The following is a 22,299-nucleotide window of genomic DNA, read 5'->3' as shown; positions in this document are numbered from 1 at the left end:
ACAGCTGATATATTTCCAAGTAAGGATGCAGAGAGGCTTGGAGGGCAACTTACAGGGAGTAGTGCTTCCATGTATCTGCTGCCCTTGTCCTTCTAGATGGAAGTGGTCATGGGATGGAAAGCGCTGTTGGAGGATCTTTGATGAATTTCTGCAGTGCATCTTGTAGATGGTACTGAGCGTTGGTGGTGGAGGGAATGGATACTTGTGGATGTGGTGCTTGGATGGTGTCAAGTTTGAGTGTTCAAGGCAAGTGGGGAATATTCCCACACTCCTGCCTTGTGACTTGTAAATGGGGGACAGGCTTTGAGGAGTCAGGTGGTGAAATATGCGCTGCAATATTCCTAGCCTCTGACCTGCTCTTGTAGCTACTGTGCTTATGTGGAGAGTCCAATTACATTTCTAGTTAATGGCAAAACCCAGGATATTGATGGGGGGAATTCAGTGATATTAGCACTATTGAATGTCAAGGGGCGGTAGTTAGATAGTCTCTTACTGGTGATGGTCATTGCCTGGCATTTGTGTGGCGGGCATGTTACTGCCATATTGTGGGTCAATAGTTCTTGAAGTTGGGCTGTTTGGATGTTAGTGTGCTCTCTCTGACCTTCAACTCACCTCCAAAATGTTCCCTTGGTGGGCTTAGTGCCTTCGCTATTTTGGTCAGTCACAAGTAGATTAGCATGAGTTAGCATGGATTTTTGATCTCTTAAGGGATGTATCTGGGAGGAGGAGCACATACTAGAGGACTTCAGGGACACTGTCTCCCTTCTTGAATATGGTATCATGTTGAACTGCAGGTAACTAAAGAGAAGTCTTCCTGGTATCTGCCACAAGAAAAATCATTGCATGGAACCCCCTAAACCTAAACCACTGTCTCCCAGTGACTGAAGAGCTGCTTTCTGGGTTGCAAAACAGTTTTCACCTGTCAAGAAACATCACAGATGTGATCTTCACTGGTGCAACAAATTCAAGTGCAAGGAATAGCATTCTCATGTTGTACATGACCACTTACTGATCCTGTGAAAGTCTTTGAATCGGTCAACACAAAAACTTATGGGGTTCACAAATATCCATCATGGTACCTGCCACTAGCACAGCACAATAAAGTTGAAAATGCTTTCAGATGAGAAGCACTTTTGGCATGAATATATGACAACTCAAATCCCCACAGAAATATCACCACAGAAACATCCACAAAATCCTGTAAATCCATTGGCAGGATAGGCACTCAAAAGTGTTCTCTCGCAAACTATCAGCTTTGAGGTACTGTCAAACAGCTTCGATGAGCAGGCCACAGTGTCTGCATGCCTGAGACAAGGTCCTTAAAACAAGTTTCCTCCTCTAAGCCTGGTCACAAGTAAGTGGTTACCAGAAGGGTAGAGAAACAGTTCAAAGGACATCCCCAAAGACTTCCTGAAAAATAAATGCAACATTCCCACTGATTTGTGGGAATCTCTTGCCCAGATTTCCCAAACTGAAAAGCATCTGTGAAGGTGACAACCATTTCACGCATCTCCACCAGGTCCAGGTAAAGGCCAACTGCAAACACACCACCTGTCTCTTCAAACTCCTTCTGCTCCATCTTTGGGAGTGTGTACAGACCCCAAGGTCTACTCACCTCAGGACACACAACTCTGGCGTGGAAGAAAGTCAATTTCATACTCAAGGGACTGCCTAAATGAGAACTGCTGCACCCTTGTTATTTCCTGTGCAAAAGACAATGTTGGGTCTTGTCCGGTCTTCAGATCAGTCCAGCTATTCATCGCTGGAGCTGAGCTCCTTGTAGCCCAGGCTCTTTTCCCAGGATTGAACTGGAAAGGAGTCTGATCTGGATAAATGCATTTTGGTACAACAAACCAGGGTAGAGGGCTTATACAATTAATGAAAGGGCCTTGGGTAGTGTTGTAGAACAGAGGGACCTTGGGGTGCAGGTACACAATTCTTTGAAGTTTGTGTCACATATAGACAGGATGATTAAAAAAGCATTTGGCACGCTTGCCTTTATTGCAGGGTCCTTTTTAATGTAGGAGTTGGGACATTACATTGAGATTGTACAGGACATCCTTGAAGCCTCTTCTGGAATACTGTGTCCAGTTCTGGTTGCCCAATTATAGGAAGGATATTATTAATTTCGAGAGTGTCAGAAGAGATTTACTAGGATGCTGCCGGGTATGGAAGGTTTGAAATATAAAGAAAGGCTAGATAGACCGAGACTTTTTTCATTGGAGCATAGGAGGTTGAGAGGCGACCTGATAGAAGTTTATAAAACAAAACAATGACAGGTATAGGCAGAGTTAGTGATAGTTGTCTTTTCCTCAAGACTGGAGGCACGTTTCTAAGGTGAGAGGAGAGAGATTTAAAAAAAAGAGGGTGGTTAGCCCAGCAGCATCTCTACTTTCTGTGTAGACGGAGGAAAGCTCACCTCCCACCCCTCATTCTACAGAGGGTTCATTGAGAGTACCCTGAGCTGCTGCATCACCGCTTGGTTTGGGAATTGCACCGTCTCAGACCGTAAGACTCTACAACAGGCAGTGAGGACAGCTGCGAAGATCATTGGGGTCTCTCTTCCCTCCATGACAGACATTTACATCACACACTGCATCCGAAAGGCTAAGAGCATTGTGGAAGACCCCCACATACCCTTCACTCAAACTCTTCTCCCTCCTGCCATCTGGCAGAAGATACCTGAGCATTCCATCTCTCATGGCCAGACTGTGCAACAGTTTCTTCCCCCAAGCCATCAGACTCCTTAACACTGTACGATTGGAGTTTTTTTCCATCAGAAAGCCTTTGCTTGAATTGTATTGTATTGCTGCTAGAACAATGTCTATTAATTATCATTCTTTTATTACACTGCAATTTGCGTGTTTTGCATTTCTTATGCACTTTATATGATCGTGTAGCTTGTGCTGTCCATGTAGCACCGTGGTCCTGGAGCAACACTGTCTCGTTTTTAAGTGTATCAGTTGTATATGGTAGAAGTGACAAATAAAAGCTTCTCTCTCTCTGTCTAGTGTGTGGGATGAACTTCCTGGGGAAGTGGTGGATGTGGGTACAACTGCAACATTTAAAAGGCACTTGGACAAGTACATGAATAGGAAAGGCTTGGAGGGATATGGTCCAGGAGCAGGCAGATGGAACTAGTTTAGTTCAGCATGGACTGGTTGGATCAAAGGGTCGGTTTCCATGCTGTATGACTCTGTGAGAATGTTCCCTGCTCAAACTGCCTTGAAGACCATAGCAGAGCTTCTTCAGTGTATCGGTAGGTGGCCATTCTTTATCCTCTACCCTGCTGGAGAGGATGCCTGCCTGTCAAGCTGTTCGAAAATTTCCACCTTGTTCTTCAGAGTGGTTGACAAATTCAATGGTGGAACCTCCCATTTCCCAGTGATATCCACTTTTCGCTTTCCACAATTTCCTAATTATGGTATCGATTTCACATTGTCTTCACCTTTATCATAGTTTCACAGAGAAATCCTGATGTCAACTCATGGCTTGCCCATGATTTAATGCTGCAGCAAGATCTAACTCCACTCCACATGTTTCACAATCACATGACAGGCTTGAGTTACCAATCCAGAACTGCTTATCATGGACATCCTTCTGTTGGATTTCCTTTTCTGCCTTTGGGAATGGTTGACAACTTTAAAACAACCAGAGTTTTGGGTTATTGAAATTTGACTCATCACAACTTCACTGTTTTATTTCATATGACATTGGAGGTTTTTTGTGTCTTTTTACAGAACTGTTTAGCTTTCTATGGCAGAAAGACTCTGGAGGTGGCAGTTAGGCTATGATGGAAATCCTCAGGGCACAAGTAGGACATATGACAGAAATAGGCATCCATACAGGATTGTTTTGCCAGCACATTACTTAAGCCATGGTCTCACATAACACTGTTGTGATAACAGTAGTTGAATAATTTTACTTGGCAGCTTACTGGTCCAATGATTTTAAATAACAAGTCCGGCAATTTCACACCCTACAAAACCTGTACAGCATGCACAGTTCCTCAGAGTTAGGAACACTACACAATGTCAACCAAATGCAGGATTCAGATGGGATCTATTTGCCAACATTCAAGGAGACTAACATAAAATAGATTCTGGCTAAGTTAAAGAAAACCATTCATAGATATTTACAGCAAAATCATTTTCTTGGAAGTCGAACAAATAAAATTAAAATTATGCAAACTCTTCCGATAGCATTTTCAAAAAATGGTATGTTGTGAGATGACAAATCTTTACAATTACTTAATTTACAAATCAATCATTTTTTTTGAAAATTTAAAAGTGCATAGTATCAAAATGCACCCAGGCACCAATGTGGTTAAGCTAGTTTCCATAGAGAATCTTAGTTACAATTTGTTTTTAGGCATTAGAAAGGATATGAAGCTAGAAGGCAGTCTAAATTTCTTGAGCAATTACTTACACATTTTGACACAATAGGTCATGTGCATGTCAGTAAGACACGATCTTGGCAGACTTTTAGTCCTTTGTTTAACCCATTTCTTGCCCATCATGAATATAACTGTGTACAAATTAGGGGCAGTAGGCCACTTGACCCTTTGAGCCTGCTCTGCCATTTGACAGTATCATAGCTGATCTCCACTTCACACTCCTGTTTACCCTGATGGATTCTGACTCACCAGAAAGTTGAAGGCTATCTACCTCAACCTCAAAAATATTCAATGATCCCAGCCCCCACTGCTCTCTGGGGAGGAATTCCACAGACCTCAGAGAAAGAAAATTCTACTCGTCACGACCTAAAAGGCATTACCCCTTATTTTTAAAGCTATGTTCCTCAGTTATGGTCCCTCTCAAGAAGAAACATCTGAAACAAAAAAAGAAAATTCTCATCCATCTTAGAAGGGAGACCGCTCATTCTTAAACGAGGTTTGCTAGTTTTAGTCTCCCCTCAAGAAGAAACAGCTCCTCTGCATCCACCTTGTCAAGCCCCTTCAGGATCTTACACGTTTCAATAAAATCAACACTCATTCTTCCAAATTCCAATGGAAACATGTTGAACAATGTCACATGAGGAAATCTCAATCTCAGAAATCAAAGGAGCTTTCTCTGTACTTCTTCCAATGCAATTATGTCATTCTTTAAATAATGAGACTAAAATTGTAAACAGTACTCTCGATGTGGCATACGCAACTATATAATTGAGGTAAGATTTTCATAAGATAATGTCACAGTTGAAACAGCCAAACACAAAATATTTAACTTCTTCCACGCTGTCTCCGAAAAGCTTTGCATTTAACACATGGCTAGAAAGCTAACCACACAGCACAACTTGAACTGGGGCATTGCAACTTGCAGCATGCTAAATTTATGTGAATTTAGATTCCGATTTGTAGATTCCCAATCAGATACTTGAGGTTGTTCTTACTAGGGCAGCCTCTTGATTAAATACAAGCTGCTCTTGGCCATTTTCAACCGATTCATTCCACATGCAGAGGGAAAAAGTGAGGACTGCAGATGCTGGAGAGCAGAGTTGAGAGTGTGGTGCTGGAAAATCACAGAGGCTGGGCAGCATCCAAGGAGCAGGAGAATCGATGTTTCGGACATAAGCCCTTCATCATCAGGAATGAGCCTGAAGAATGCTCATTCCTGATGAAGGACTTATGCCTGAAACGTCGATTCACTTGCATCTCAGATGCTGCCTGATTCACATGCAGAGATCTGGAAGTGTATCTGAAATTCAACAGAAATACAAACTGAACAATAAAATACCTGCTTTTAAACTGATATGACTTGTGTGGCTGGTTTTAACGTACACCAATTTAACTGAAGACCGTTAACTCATCAAGTCTCCCCCAATTGTACCTTCCAGCCAGTGATCTATACCACGAAAGACAAGAACAGCAGATACACAGGGCACCACCACCTGCAAGTTTCACTCTGAGCCACACACCATCCTGACTTACAACTATAATACTATTCCTTCACTGTTGCTGGGTCAAAATCCTGGAATTCCCTTCTTGGTAACACTGTGGGATACCTAAATCCTCAAGTATTGCAATGGCTCAAGGTGACAACTCATCACCACCCTCTTCGGGCCAATTACACATGGACAATAAATGCTGGCCTAGCCAGTGACATCCTTGAAGAAGTATATAAAACAAACACCCAATTAAGCCATAGACTGGCCACAAAGCATTTCCCAACTGCGCATTTAAGAATCTGAAAAAAAAGGGGTGTGGACAATCTAAAACCAGTGTATTGTGGATCTGGATTCATAGCACAAAATAATTCACTAAGTTAAATTCTCAAAAGCCAGAAGGACAACTGTCAAAGGAAAGTTCACACTGGTGCAAGTATGAATTAATGCACCTTCTTCTATCAGAAAAGAACCCTACCTGGAAACTCCCATAGCAATAATGTGACAAAACAGCAATGTCCCATTATTCAACACTGGCACCCTTCATCATTATGCCAACAAAACAATTCACTAAGGAAAATATGAAAATAAAAAAGAGCACAATGCCGCAATGCAATTTTGTGAAATACCATTCTACCTGCACGTGATACGTTCCTATCTGCAGTCACGTTCATTGCAAGGAGTTGCAAATAGTGGTCTAAAACAAAAGCTTAAAAAATTGTTCTTGGTAAAAAAGGATTTAAAAAAAATCAGATGGCACGGCATACTAGGGGTACGCTTGCTTCTTTCATAGTTAAAAGCACATGCAATTGCGACTGTTAAAACTTAAAATTTTGCACCAATGTTACTTGGATCACTGCAATTTGCATGCAAATGGTGAAGCAGTTTGCCTTTACTTGGGAAATATGCCTAGCTTGCTGGTATCATAGTACAACATCTCCAAGCCTTTGGTGCCCTGCAAAACTAGGCCAATTTCACAAAGCACGATACACAGTTTCCCAGGTGCCCTGCAAAACTAGGCCAATTTCACAAAGCACGATACACAGTTATACCCCCTACCATATGGAGAAAAATATGGATGAAGAGTGAGGGATCAGGAAATTATACTTTAAACTGGAGCAGGTGCAGTAAGATTTAGAACGATGATACCACAACTGCGAGGATTTTCCCCTCATGAAAACATGAAGGGAGAATGCTGATTGGTGACCGAAGAAGAGTTTTTTTTTTGAAGAAAATGAAAAGTTTTGTTAAAGTGGATACAGAGAGTGTGTTTCCTTGTGGGGAAGAGGAAGTCTAGGGGCCATCAATATAAATCACCAAGAAATCTAATAGGGAACTCAGAAGAAACCTCTTCACTTGGGAAGTGGGAACGAGGGGAGGCAGTCGCCTAGTGGTATTATCGCTGGACTGTTAATCCAGAGACCCAGGTAATGTTCTGGGGACCTGGGGTTCAAATCCTGGCCTAGCCAGAGACGTTCACATCCCATGAATTAATTAAAAAAACCTCAATACCACAGGGAGCAGCTGAGGCAAAATATTACAGAGAAACTTAAGGGAAGGTTAGTTAAGCATTAAGCAAGAAAGGGAACAGAGGGCTATGATGATTGAACTAAACGAGAAAAGATAGGAGAAAACTCAAATGGAACATAAACACCAAAATGGACTGGTTGGGACAAACATACCACATCGTATGCATTTCTAGATAAATGATCTCACTACCCAGTACTGTTACATTAACTCTTGCTTGAGCAAAGTAGTGCAAGTAATATCACACCCAACATCAAACTGGACCATGTACATGGGTGAAATATTTTTTCCCCAAATCAGTCTATATGCTTGAACATGGATAAAATGTATTTTAAAATACAGAAATCATTTTGTAAATACCCCTTACCTATTTTTTTATTCTTAGATGAAATAAATCCACCATCATCTGGCATGACTAGGGAAAGGGAGGTCGAGGTTTGTGATCCTGGAGGAGCTCGTGACCTAGACTTTGCTGTATTCTTTTGTTGATATGTTTTAGTAGAATGAGAGCTATGGAAGTTGCGGGGTTGGAATTTTGATTCTGCTTTACACTTTTCATCTTCTGTTACAGATTCTGAAAAAGTATTGGTTAAGTGTCAGAATGAATATTGTCGGTAAAAGCTCACAACATTTTCCCCATGCCAAACATTTTTAGCTTCAGGATAACATGAGGTGTTCAGATTTCCAATATTGTCTCTATTTTATTTGTGTCTAAAGCTCAAAATTCAAGGAGGCAGACTTCATGACTTCAGCTACAGGTAAAGCAAACATCAGGACTTGAAGTCCTAGATTCATAGAACACTTGTTTTAAAATAAGTAGCTAAAATGAATTTCAGCCCCAAAGTAACTCAAATCTGTACAATAGTGGTTCACTAATAAGGATCTTTTCTATATATAAAAAGGAGAAAACTCTGATGTGACAACAATCTGAATTCCAAGCAGACAACATATTCAGGCATTTTACACTTAAATACAGTATTGGCAAAAATATTTAACCAGTAACATGCTATATACTACAACAACTTGGATAATAGATGACTGGCAGAGAGTTTTATAATTCATTCAAAGGGCTATGAAAAAACAAGCAAAATTCAGGTAGTTATAAATGCTGGCAAGACCTCAAGATTGAATGAATACTTTAAATTCACTGACAACATCGTTATTTTTATATTGCATGTGTCTAAACAATTTAAAAATGTCAATTCCTAATTTATATACTGTTGTCATGATAATATTAAGAACTTTTAGTACAATATTTAAGTAAAATTAATAATAGAGGACTTGAACATCAATAATAATCACAAAGTTAGTACTAGAATGACAGCAGAACATTTGGAGTTAAACTAGAATGGCATACACTAAACGTAAAGACCAAGTTGAAATTCACAAGTTACTATGAGGTCCTATGAGGCAATTTGTTATTACCCAAGTTTCTCCATTGCATTAACTCTGTGGAAGTCAAACCAACTGTTACTATACATGTCATACACAGAACTAATAAAATTGTTGTTTTCCTATCACTTGTGAGGCTCAGGTGGTTGAAGTACTTAAGATAGTGTCTGTGTTATCATTAACAAATTTCAGTGTCATATATAGCCAAGTTTACAAAATATGGAACAGATCTTCCCCTTTAGCTTGGATTACAGAACAAGTCATCCCATTCTTAAATACAAATCCACATTTTTACAAATATTTGGGAGATTATGTACGTATGATTAAAAACAGAAAATATGAGTATTCAAAGATTTTAAAAATCAAATCAGAACTAAATTTAGATACACTTACCCATTATACTATCGCTATCAGGAGTCATCAATTCTGAATCTTCCAGCTCTTGGGCATCCACGGAAAGGGCATCTAACTGTTCACTAAGAGAATCTACTGATTCATCATTTACAGATCCGTTGACATGATAACTGTTTATTTCGTCCTTCTCCCAAGAAGTTGTAGACAGTTCACCAGAATTGACAGCACATTTGTTGTCTGCATTTGTAGACTGCAGTTGCTCTGGTTCTGTTTTTACTTCTGCCTTTGGTTTAATCTTCTTCTTTTTGTTCTATGTGTTTTTAAACAAACAGATGCATAAACATTTGCTTTCAATGATTTCAAATTAGGATTTTTATTTTCTTCCAAAGTCATCATGTTTCTCCAGCAATTTCTGCTTTTGTTACTTCAAATGTTTCTTGGTTGTATAGGGGGGCAGATGCAAGACAAGATCTATTTACACAGCCTTAACTTACACCCATCTACATATACCAACACACAAATCTCAAAGCAGTCTTGCAAAGGTTCATCTCAATCACAACATTGTGTACGTTACCATTCCACACAGGTGTCAAATGACTATTCAGCTTGGAGGAAGATTGCGCTGTAGAAGTCAGAGTTGTGAACAGATCACTTTGCAGAACACATCCCTTCATCAGAGATCTGAACACAAATTAAATTCCTTCAAATGAAGAAAAACCTTGGTCCTTGCTGGATATGAGTCTCAACTTCAAAAAGGTAACAGGTCTTCACTAATTCCATTAGATTGAAATCCTCAAATTAGTGCTGGAATTTAATACTCAGTAGAACACTGACATTCACATCTCACTAAGCAGTTAATGCAGTGCAAGATGTACAATTTAGATTTACAATACCCATGGGCCAGATTCAACAGAAAACAAATTTCCCTACAATTTGCAAAGCAACTGAAAGTCAGGTGTATATAAAATTTTCAGCAACTGTCTTCTGATGGAAATTTGAGAGATATAGGTTTCTAACTACTGCGTCTTAAGGGACAAACATTCAATCCCAAATAGGCTATTGTATAAGAGACACTCAGGTCAACACAACCACAGACTGCCATGGAGAAGCTGGCTGGAGAAACCTTTGGAGCAAGTGGCTTGACTATTCATTAACAATTTACCAGTAGATGAAGCACACCTCAAGATGCCACATACTGTACTTAACGAAATTGACTTATAAGCATTTTATATCAACTTTATACAGTTATGTACTTTTACAAATTTTATGAATGAAGTACATCTTTAGAAAAAAGGAGAACAAAGAAAAGTCAAGCTTATTTGTGAGTAGTATCAGATGGATGACATGAACAAATGTGAATTTAGTAGTAAAAGATGAAAAGCAAACTCTAGGGTGTCAGGTGAGGGTGATGAAACAAAGTACTATGGTGGATTAGCACTCTAGACTTTCATCTTTCAAGGCCTGTGCTTGAATCTAATCCACAAAAATGGAAATAGACTCTTTGCTCCAGCTAACTCGAAGGTTCTATTTAAACAAATGAACCAGGGTGGACTCAATCCAGTATCTAGTTTCCCCAAGTCCACAGCATAAGGCCTCCTCCTGAGAGAGATAAGATTAGATTAGATTACTTACAGTCTGGAAACAGGCCCTTCGGCCCAACAAGTCCACACCGCCCCGCCGAAGTGCAACCCACCCCTACATTTACCCCTTACCTAACACTAGGGGCAATTTAGCATGGCCAATTCACATGACCTGCACATCTTTGGACTGTGGGAGGAAACCGGAGCACCCGGAGGAAACCCACGCAGACACGGGGAGAACGTGCAAACTCCACACAGTCAGTCGCCTGAGGCGGGAATTGAACCCGGGTCTCTGGCGCTGTGAGGCAGCAGTGCTAACCACTGTGCCACCGTGCTGCCCAAGAGAGTGAGAGAGAATTAGCATCTGTACAAAAATATACCTGAGGCAGGTAAATGAAATTTACATGTATTTTAATTTAAGCATACTGATCAGATTGTTGTAAGCTTGGGTAATATCTGCAACTGTGAAACTAAGTTTGCTTTAGAATCACAAGAGTAAAATTCTGGGAAGCTTGGATGTAACACTTGTCACAAATTCTTTCAAGGACAGACTGGTGAACATCAAACAGGCACAGCCCATTAAGGGAATGGAAATTCCTAGCATTCTCACCTACCCCGATAACCTTTTACCTCCTGTATGAACAAGAATCTATATACCTTTACCTTAAGATGTTTAAGGGGGGATCCAAGATGGCAGTGACTTAGCAAGTCCGAGTCTATAGTGCTCCTCCCAAGACTTGGGCAAAGTGAGCCACCCGCCTCCACCACACTCACCAAATCATTTAAAATAGTTTTTACTCAATGTAATTAGTTGCTCAGCACTAAATTTAAACAGTCTACTCTCCTGTAAAAATGACTAGGGGGAAGGGAGCCCGCAGTTCTCAGCAGGCAGGAGCCCCTCCCCCAACCTCCCCAGCTGCAGCAGAGACATCCGCAGCCGCCCCGGGGGACTTACCTACGGTGGCGAGCCTCGCGGAAATAATCTCTAAACGCGACGCGAAGATCGATGCCTTTATTGAAGAGCCCTGAAGCCGATGTAATTCACTCTCGGCCGCGCTACAAAAGCACGGCCGAGACATCGAGGAAATCGAACGCCAAGTCGGAGGGACGGAGCTAAAGGCCGCGACGTCCAAGACCATAGCAAATTCGGCCGTGGATCGGGTCCGGACTCTCGAACAGCAAGTCTGGACCTTAGAGAATCACATTGACGACCTCGAAAATCAAGGTCGTCGAAAAAATATTCGTTTGCTGGGCCTTCCCGAACGGGAAGGTGGTGGCCAGCTTACAGCGTTTCTCGTACAGTGGCTTCCACAGCTGTTAAATCTGGAGGCTGGATCAGGCCAGGTAAGGGTGGAATGGGCCTACAAGGAGAGGCAGATGCTCTTGGAAGCTTCCAGAAATCTGGGGAAAGATCCCCAAGCCATGATTTATAAAGGATCCAAGATTATGTTATTTCAGGACTTTTCCCCAGCTTTGGTCCGAAAGAGGAAGGCGTTTGACGAAGGGAAGAAGCGTTTAAGGGACTTAAACATTCAGTACTCCTTGCGCTACCTAGCTACGCCATGCTTCAGCATGAAGGGTCCGTGTATATCTTTGGATCACCGGAGAAGGTCAAGGAACTTTTGGACTCTCTTCGATAAATTGTAAGAGTTAATGGATGTTGTTCTGCCCTCCCCCCACCCCATTTTACCCCCCTTTTTTTTCTTTCATTACCTTAATGTTAAATATTATCTCCGGGGGGTGGGAAGAGGGGTTTATTTATTTATTCTTCACTTAGCGACTTTCTTCCCCCATATATATATATAGGCCAGGGGGTCTAGTTAATGTAGATGGGGGGCAAGGTTGTTTTCCCCTGTTATTTTGTATTACTATATTTAATTATTATTTGCTGAGACTGTAATTTTATAGTCATATATGTTCATACATGATATTAACATTACCAAATATATCCAGGTGTTGGTGTGGGTGCTGGGGGCGGGCAGGATACTCATTGTTAATTCTAGCTCGGTAGTATACTTGAATTTTCTTTCTCCTATTGTGGGGTGCCTGGGTTAAGGGTGGGGCACTGGTTGGGAGAGGTTATGATGGGTTTTTGGAAAGGAAGTGATGCCTCCTGGGAATAAGGGGGAAGATCTCCGTTTAAATAAGTTTTATATTTTTTTATTTAGAAATAGTTTTTTATTTAGAAATAGTTTTTTATTATATTGATCCGAGTGTATTAAAGAGCCTTTATTTTGTGAATTTTATATGGTCTATGCTCGGGATGTTTGGATAGGGTTTCTTCTCCCGAGGGGTCTCGGACTTGCCCGGTGATTATGGGTAATCGGTTGATTAAATGGTGCACCTGGAATGTCACGGGGAGTAATTCACCAATCAAAAGGAAGAAAATATTATCAAACCTCAAGAAAGAAAAGGTTGATATAGCTCTCCTATAGGAGACACATTTATTGGATAAAGAACACCTGAAATTACGACAGGGAAGAGATTATTTTCCATTCTCTCTCTCTGTGCAAGGAGAAATATTTTGGTAAACTGGGTGGCTGAGGGCCCTCATGGACTTTCGAGATGGCACAGAATAATTATGGAATATACTCCCCCTGACCTCCTTACAAATACGGTGCGCCAAAAAAAAAAGAATTACTCCATAAAATATGGCAGCCCTTCTTGAATTACACAAATACAGATATCTCGGTCATCCTAATAAGGGCCTTTATTTAATTGAGAGGGTGAACCTGGCTGGTGCAGGGCCCCTTAGGAGAGGAATTCCGCATGAATACAGGCTTTGTTATGATCTGATGTTAACACATTCCGAGCATGTATATCACTACTCAATTTCTGTGTTATCAGTTGTTTTTTTTTCTCTTGAATAATGGAAGAGATTTAATCATACCCTCTGGTTAGTTGTAGGTTAGATGAGTAGTTAGTTGAGTTTTTTTTTCCCTCTCGGTATTTCCTTTTTTTCTGTTTGATAGATTTTGGTTATTATTTATTTAAGATTTAATTGCGTATCAATGTTTATACTTGGGTTTTTTTTTTAAGTTTTCTTTTGTAAACGTGTAAAAACATATTAAATTTTCAATAAAAATATCTTTATTAAAAAATCTTTAAGGACTCTGCTTCCACCACTGTAGTGGTTAGAACCAGGGTGACCTTGTTGACTATGAGATTCTTGATTGGCCCAGGTTAACCACCCCATTCAGGAAAGCCCTGACTGACCAATATAACCAGGAGACTAGAATCTCCTCAGTGTAGTGGACTGACTCAGAGCTGGCTGACCATAGCCAGTATATTGTGCACAAGTAAATCAAAGGTGACTTGGTAATGGGATACTGGACTCTGTGCAATTATTTAAACCACCTTTTCAGGAAGAGAGTTCCAAAGACATTGAACCCTCAAAAGAAGAAAAAGACTCATCTCCATAATTCTGGCTGAAGATGGCTACAAACGTTTTGTCTTTTGCACACGCAGGCTGGCCTCCTCCATCAGAGAGACGGAATGTCAGAGGACTGCAGAGCTTCGATCTAATCTGCTGGCTGAGAGACTCATGGATACTCAGTTTGGAGTTGCTCAATTGGTTTTGAATCTACCCATGTAGCAATGTAACAGCAAAATGGAGGAAGTCGTCAGTATGAAGATGGGACTTCACTTCTGCATAGATTTTGCATAAATCACTGGTCACTCTTATCAATATTGTCAGCAATCCTGAAATGTTCGTGGCATCACTGGCCCATACAATCCTTTTGTGGGATGAAATGACTTTTCTTCCGCCAATAGATAAAAGGTCTTTGTCAACATTTTACACAAATGCACCATCTAAAATATTTTAATCATTGCTCACAAATTTCCAAATTAGGAAGCCTAAAGATGTTTGGAAATTCATTGGGTGGTGGGTCGAAAACTGAATGTGGCAATAAATGAATGGACTCTGATTCAAATTTAGCAACAAATGGCTTGAGGTACAGCATTCTCATGATCAAACTGAATGGCAGAGTAAGTTTGGGAGCTGAATGACCCTCTTTGCCCTTAATGTGGCATGACCCTTACCTTTTTCTTTCCTGTTACACTCCATTCCTTGAGAATGTCTGCAGCACAACCTTCATTTAAAAAAAAAAGAAGGTGATGGAGAAAGATTGCAAGGATTATTCAAAACACATACAAATTGTTGTGGAGACTGACACTCAATGCTTGCTAAATGTCAATAAAATCCAAAAAGAATTTTAAAAGTTGAATCAACAATCCACTTGTGACAGATAGCAGCCTTTTGTAACAAACCAGTGTTCACAAGATTGGCAAATGAAAGATATACGAGAAAGATTTACATTCTTCATAAGCAGGCATTTGTAAATTTAGAAGAGTTACACAATACATTTTACCAAATGAAACAATGCAATACTCACTGAATATGAGAAAGACAGTGATGTTTCTTTTTTCTTCAAAGCTGAAATATTATAGCTATTTCATTAAATAAGCTAAATCTGTAACTAAAACCCCTGAGTTAGCTAGAATAATAACCTTTAGATAATGTTGGGGAGTGGAGAAAGGAGTGTGCGTGGTTTACCTGGATTCAAATCCAGTTTAAAAAAAACTCTTCTCTGCCTGTTGGTTGCAGGGATACTATCTGCATTTGGGCAGCCTCAATCCAATTATTAACAAGCATGGATCTACAAAACTATCCTTACTGTTGCAGCTGAGCTACGCCATGGACAAAGAAAGCTTTCCCTTCTTCAATGGCCTCATCCGCCTCCTTGGAAGAACATACCCATTTCCCCCAATTCCTCAGCATCCAACACATCACCTTGTCACTTGCCCCAGTCATGCAGAACACAACACACCAGGATGCGACAGTACATTCTGTCCTGACTATACTCTGATGCCATTGTCATTCCAGGCCCACATCCATCATTCAATTTTTCTGTTTAGAACACACCATCATTAAACTTACATGATAGATGAAGCAATGGTGTGCACCTCCTATGGCACCCTGGGAATTTGCACAAATAATGGTTTGTCTTTCGCCATAATTGCCCTCTTTTTAAGTCATTCCTGCTAATTTCACTAATATTAAGATCCCCCTCCCTAGCCTACCATGCCGTGGTGACTGACTGTCGCCAAGCTCCTGGACTGTGCCTGTCACGGACGGTATCAGGACCCCTGACAAACAAGAGCTCCACTCTCCCTTGGCTGGACTGAGGTCTAGCCCCCGCCAGTTTCTAATATGACCATTTGGTTCAATAAGTGTGGTGTGAATGCACATGCTCTAGGTGTCAGATTGGTCTACCATTCACCATGGTGTTCTCCTCATCCTGGACAGATCCCCGCTGACAAGTTGGGAGGTCATGTTACAGCTGTACAGGACTCGGTTAGTCCACTTTTGGAATATTGTGTAGAATTGTGGGCTCCTTCCTTTCAGAAAGATGTTGTGAAATTTGAAAAGGGTTCAGAAAAGATTTACAAGGATGTTGCCTGGGTTGGAGGATTTGAGCTACAGGGAGTGGTTGAACAGGCTGGGACTGTTCTCCCTGGAGCGTTGGAGGCTGAGGGGAGACGATATAGAGGTTTATAAAATCATGAGGGGCATAGATAGGATAAATAGACAAAGTCTTTATGCTGGGGTGGGGGTATCCAGAACTACAGGACATAGGTTTAGAGTGAGATGGGAAGATATAAAAGAGACCTATGGGGCAACCTTTTCACGCAGAGGGTGGTATGCGTATGACATGAGCTGCCAGAGGAAGTGGTGGAGGTCAGTACAATTGCAACATTTAAAAGGCATTTGGATGGGTATACGAATAGGACGGGTTTGGAGGGATATGGGCCAGGTGCCGGCAGGTGGGATTAGATTGGATTGGGATATCTGGTCAGCATGGGAGAGTTTGGACCAAAGGGTCTGTTTCCGTGTTGTACATCTCCATGACTCTATGACTCTGGCTGCAGCACCAATGTGTTAACAGGTAAGGTACAGATACTGAGAATATACAGGCAGGCACTGAGTGAGTGAGCGCTGAGAGAGCAACTCCGAGAAGCAGCCTGGTCCAATCCTTGTCTGCGCGTGCACTGTGTCCTTGCTGCAGCCTTTCAATGCGAGTTGCTGATGCGCCCACAAAGCAAGGCTGCACTTCCTGAGTAGCTTGCAAGTGTGTCACAATGGTCTTAAAGGGTTGGCAAATGCTGGATGCCAATGCTTGTGGTGCATGTGTCTGGTGCCCATGAAAAGTGCCTCAAGATGCTGCTTGGTTCCACGCAACATTGAGTCCTGTGGAGCAAGCACTAAGCAGAATTCGCCATGTATCTGCTCTGATTTCCTCATCAAGTTTTCTTGACATTTAGCTTGTTTGCTGAATTTGGCAAGATAGAAAACTAAATAGTAATAAGGTGAGTTAGGCCATTAACAAGCAATAATCTCTCATAACTTGCCACTGTCTAGTGAGAAACTTGCCCGCTGAGCAAAAGCATAAAGAGAGCAAGAGGCTCTTGTGCAGCGATAGTGCCTCTACCTCTGAGCCAGGAGGTCCAGGTTCAAGAAGGATCCAGAGGTGTACCCGAACATCTGAACAATTTAAAATGCCTAAAACATGGGGCAAGATGTTCTTGACACTGAGATAGGCCTCAATGGGGTTCGTGCTCGATTCTGCCACAAATCTCGCCATTGCCCACATTGCTGAGATAAAACTTTGCATATTACTATGATCCACATTCAATGCTTCGATTTCTCTTCTTTACTGTGAAGATTTGTGCAGAGCATTGGCTACATTCTTGCAGTAACTAATAACTGTGAAACACTAAACCCAGTGTATACTGAGAAAATCCAATGGGGAACTTAGCTTTTAAAGCAACTGGAATGTGAATGTTGACATTTTTGTGCCAGTTTACATGGAAATGCTGGGACAAATAATTAGCTGAATTCAGCAGAGGCCAGGAATTGTCGGATGGAAAACACACCTATCAAGTACACTTCATTTTAGGTGCAGTTTAAGTTTAAGAACAACATGTTGTGGGACAAAGTCTATTTTAATTTTTATTATGCCCCATCATCAAAAGATTTATATAAAAGAATGACTACTTTTCAAAATGCAACTGGTAATGCCTTGACAAAGTGTGGGTCGTCATTCGTTTGAACCATGGCCTGGCTTGTATTTCAGAATGTTGTTTTCTAGCAGAGGAGAAAACAGGGACAGAATTATAAAACAAAGCACTCTGGCAACTGAAACATCTAATGCAGTCCAAGAAGTTGCTTTATAGGGCACATTTTATACATTCAAACAAAGTTAAACCAAGAGCTTAACTAAGAAATAAATTGCAAACTGTGTAGCTTCATCTATCCTACTTACTGCATCACTGTAAACAAGTTTCTTATAGAAAAGGCTATCCATACTGCTCATCACTTGAATTTGCATTGTTGGTTTTACAGACCATGGGTCTAAAGGCTCCTGATCTCTGTGCCCTTAATTTCAAAGGTCAGTATTTGAAAATTGCTGCTATACATTTGGAAGTTAGTTGGATTTAGCTGTGACTGAGGGGGATAAAAAGTTATAAAACAAAGAGAAGTCTTACCTTCCATAAAAGCTTGTACTGTTCTGTCGACACAGTTATCATAATGTTGCAACACTAGAATTATCTCATTATTACTTCTGTTAGGGACTATTGCACGGACAGCACTAATCTGAGAAAACAAAAGTGCAAATATGAAAGGTAACATCAAAAGATGATCTTAAACACAATTATACTTTGCATGGTCCAAATAGAAGAGCTAAACAGGAGAAAAATGCCTAAAAGATGGAGTGAGAGGCTCTTATAGTGGTAATGTCCCCACCTCTGAGCCAGGTGGTCGAGGTTCAGACCCACCTGATCCAGAGGTCTACCTGAACATCTGAACAATTTAAAATGCCTAAAAGACGGAGCAAGATGTGCTGCAAATTCTCTTGAATTGCAATGATATCCCTGAACTTTGTAATTGGCAATTTTAAAAAAAATATACTTTTATTAAGAAAAAATAGATTTTTAAATATTACAACAAATACAAAACAATGCAATTCAAAACAGTACAAAAATAGGACAAAACTAAACCCAAATAATAAAAAATTCCCCAGCCCACCCTCCTATATGAATGTATAAACATATATAGAGAAGTATAAAATTAAAACAAAAACCTAAATTAGCTATTCAACTAACTAAATAAATACCTAACAACAAACAAATAAATAGTAATAACTCAGCCCAGCCAAACAAAACACTCACACATTCACAGTTCCTCCTCCCTGGATATTGGACTCATGAAACACAATCATTACGGCTATATAAAAGCCCTTGTTAGTGTGGCAGATGAATCTGTGTCTAGGTATTTCAAAAAGGGTTGCCATGTCTTGTAAAAATTCTCAGTTTTGTGGTGTACCATATTTGAGAGAAAATCCAGGGGGATATGCTCCATAACAATCTTCCGCCAACCCGACAGGCCTGGGGGTTTTCTGATATCCAACCTAGCAAGATATTCTTCCTTGCACAGAACGTAAGAATATTGAAAAGTGTTTTCTTATGCGCGTCTGCAGGAAATACAATGGGTAGGCCCAAAAGGAGAGATAGAGTCCTTCTCCACCCCTACACATAAAATCCTCTCCATTGCACCCACCACAGCGCTCCAATATGTTTGAAGCCTGTCACAAGACTAAAGACAATGGGTAAGGGTGCCCGTGCAGACCTTGCTCTTGGGACATGCTGAAGATACCCCTGGTTTAAATTTTGACAAACGGTCTGGGGCTAAGTGGACCCTGTGGAGAATCTTCAGCTGTAAAGCATGGGTCCTATTGCAAATTGACATCTTCCTTGCATTCTCCCAAATATCCTCCCATGCCTCTGAAGAAACTTCAACACCCAGCTCTCCCTCCCACATCCTGCAGAGTCAATCAGACTCATCTGAGGTGGCACCCCCCAATTAGTGATATGAAGTACTGACAGAGAGTGTGCTCTTAGTCCTTAGTACCTCTCTTTCTATGTCAGATTTGTAGGGATCAGTCAAAAGTGTGGTCTTTTTTTGAATAAAATCCCTCACTTGAAAAAAAACGAAAGAGGTCTCTATTAGATAACGTGCACTTCCGTACTAACTGATCGAAGGACATCATTACATCTCCCTCAAATAAATCACCCATGCAAGATATACCCCTAGCTGCCCAACGTTTAAATCCTGAATCTATCAGACCCGGTTGAAAACCCGACATACCCACTGAAGGTGTGAACAAAGATGTTTTGCCAATATTACCTTCCCTCTGCCGAATTGCCCTCCATGCTTTAACAGTATTGATGACTATTGGGTTATGGCAATATTCCCTAACTGTCCTCACCTTGTCCAAAAACAGCAAACTGGTAAGGGGGCACCTTGCCTGGGAGGCTACGATATCTAGTCATATTGAAAGAGGATCCCCACAAACCCAATCACTCACGTAGGTCAAAAGCGAACTTAATTAGTCATTTTTAAATGTCCGGAAGGTCAAATCCCCTCAATCTGTGAGTCAACTGCAGTTTGGCTAATTTAATGAGGGGCCGTTTATGGTGCCAGATAAAGGAGCTGAACCAACCGTTCAGTCCCCTGAGTGTTTGTTTATTGAAAATCAGGGGGAGCATCCGTATAGGGTACAGCAAACGAGGGAGAATATTCATCTTAATAAGCGCTATCCGACCCAACCATGAGACTGGAAGTGCCTCCCATCTTTGGAGATCTTGTTTAATTTTTTCAAACAATTGAGTAAAATTGGCTTTGAACAGCCAATCCAGATCTGGAGTAATGAATATGCCCAAATACACAAAACCCCCCTGTGACCACCTAAATGGGAATCTATAGTCACCCTCAAGAGCCAACTCTTTCGTAAGACCATCCATAGGCGTAGCCTCTGATTTAGCAAAATTAATCTTATACCCTGAAAAAGCGCCAAACGCGTGAATGCATTGTATCAGGCAAGGCACTGAGACTGCTGGATTTGTCAAGAAAATTAGAACATTGTCTGCATATAGCGAGATCTTATGTAATTTTGACCCCATTTCTGGAGCTGATATATTGAGATTCCCACGAATGGCCTCTGTCAACGGTTCAATCACCAACGTAAAAAGTAATGGTGAAAGGAGACAGCCCTGCCGGCTGCCCCTAGAAATATTAAAATTGCTTGATCGTACCCTATTGGTGATGACCACCACGAGAGGTACTCTGTAGAGAACCTTTACCCATCTTATGAAAACTTTGCCCAGACCAAACCGGTCGAGAATACAGAAAAGGTACGGCCACTCAACTCGGTCAAATGCCTTCTCTGCATCTAAAGAAATCACTAATCCCTGTATTGACTGCTGTTGGCATGCTTGAATTACGTTAAGCAACCTCCTAGCGTTATTGGAGGATCTGTGACCTGTCTGATCCTCTTTAATAATAGAGGGTAACACAGTCTCCAACCTTAAGGCAAGAGCCTTAGAGAGGATCTTAAAGTCCCCATTTAAGAGCGAGATGGGCCTGTATGAAGCACAGTCTTCCGGATCCTTCCCTTTTTTAAGGATAAGTGAAACATTGGCCTCTCTCAGAGATGGTGGGAGACAATCATTAAACATATTCAGCATCGGGCCTGACAGTATACTTATAAATTCCTTATAGAATTCACTGGGAAGTCAGTCAGGACCAGGCGCCTTTCCACTCTGAAGCTGCCTCACAGCTTCCTGCACTTCTTGCTCTGATAAGGGGGCATTGAGAAAGGACTGTTGTTCGCGAGTCACACCTGGGAGCTTCAGATCTCTAAAAAAGGATTCCATTTTGGCCTGCCCCTCCTCACAATTCTCAGACTGACACAACTTAGAGTAGGATCTCTGGAACGCCACATTCATGTTCCGTGTGCCCCATTCACTTTCCATGTGCCCTGTTCTCTTTCTGTGTGCATCTTTTTAGAATCACAGGTTAGGTTCCCAGACCTTTCCCTAATCGCTGTAATGGTTTGTGGGGCACTTCTCTTTCTGGCAAGGTATGCTAAGTATTTGCCTGGCTTGTCACCATGCTTGTATAACCTTTGCTTTGCAAAAGCCAGCTCCTTCTTTGCCACCTGTATGAGCACGGAATTTAGTGCAGACTGCAGTGCTGTAATCCTCTGTAGGGTCTGTCAAAATAGGCCTTCTCGGCTGCCTTCGACCATACTTCAAGAAGATGTTGCTGCTCACCCTTCTGCCGCTTCCTACTGATGGAATATGAAATAACTAACCCCCTGGCATAAGCTTTGGCAGTTTCCCAGAGAACTGATGAGCTATCAACTGAGCCTATGTTGATGTCTAGAAATGCCCGAAATTCCCTCGAGAAATACTCCACAAACTTACTGTCCATGAGAATAAAGGGGTCCATTTGTCAGTACCTTGAATCCACTGTAACATCCTTAATCTTAACCATGAGGTACACTGGAGCATGATCAGAGATGGCAATATTACCAATTGTACAGGATGCCACCAGATCCAGGGTTACCGCAGGGGTCAGAAAAAAAATCAATCCTCGTGTGACATCTATGCGGATTGGAGAAAAACATGAAATCCCTACCTGTAGGATGGAGACACC

The 22,299-nt window shown here is 41.3% G+C and overlaps 1 protein-coding gene across 6 annotated transcripts in view; it reads right to left on the bottom strand.

The window, feature by feature from the left end:
* The window catches only part of spats2 (spermatogenesis associated serine rich 2), a 141,704-nt gene that overhangs the window by 56,734 nt on the left and 62,671 nt on the right, over nt 1–22,299 (bottom strand). For all 6 annotated transcript variants that reach the window (XM_043681883.2, XM_043681882.2, XM_043681880.2 and 3 more), the window contains 4 exons: nt 18,288–18,396; nt 14,781–14,830; nt 9,196–9,466; nt 7,778–7,984 (listed from right to left, as the gene is read on the bottom strand). In XM_043681883.2, the coding sequence (XP_043537818.1) occupies nt 7,778–7,984; nt 9,196–9,466; nt 14,781–14,830; nt 18,288–18,396 (637 nt within the window). The remainder of the gene's footprint in view (nt 1–7,777; nt 7,985–9,195; nt 9,467–14,780; nt 14,831–18,287; nt 18,397–22,299) is intronic.

Source organism: Chiloscyllium plagiosum, unplaced genomic scaffold (assembly GCF_037043375.1).
Source record: "Chiloscyllium plagiosum isolate Xiang-an unplaced genomic scaffold, Cpla_swu_hap1 HiC_scaffold_53X, whole genome shotgun sequence".
Lineage (NCBI taxonomy): Eukaryota > Metazoa > Chordata > Chondrichthyes > Orectolobiformes > Hemiscylliidae > Chiloscyllium > Chiloscyllium plagiosum.
Note: the sequence above shows the minus strand (reverse complement) of the source record. Positions and strands in the feature narration are given on the sequence as shown.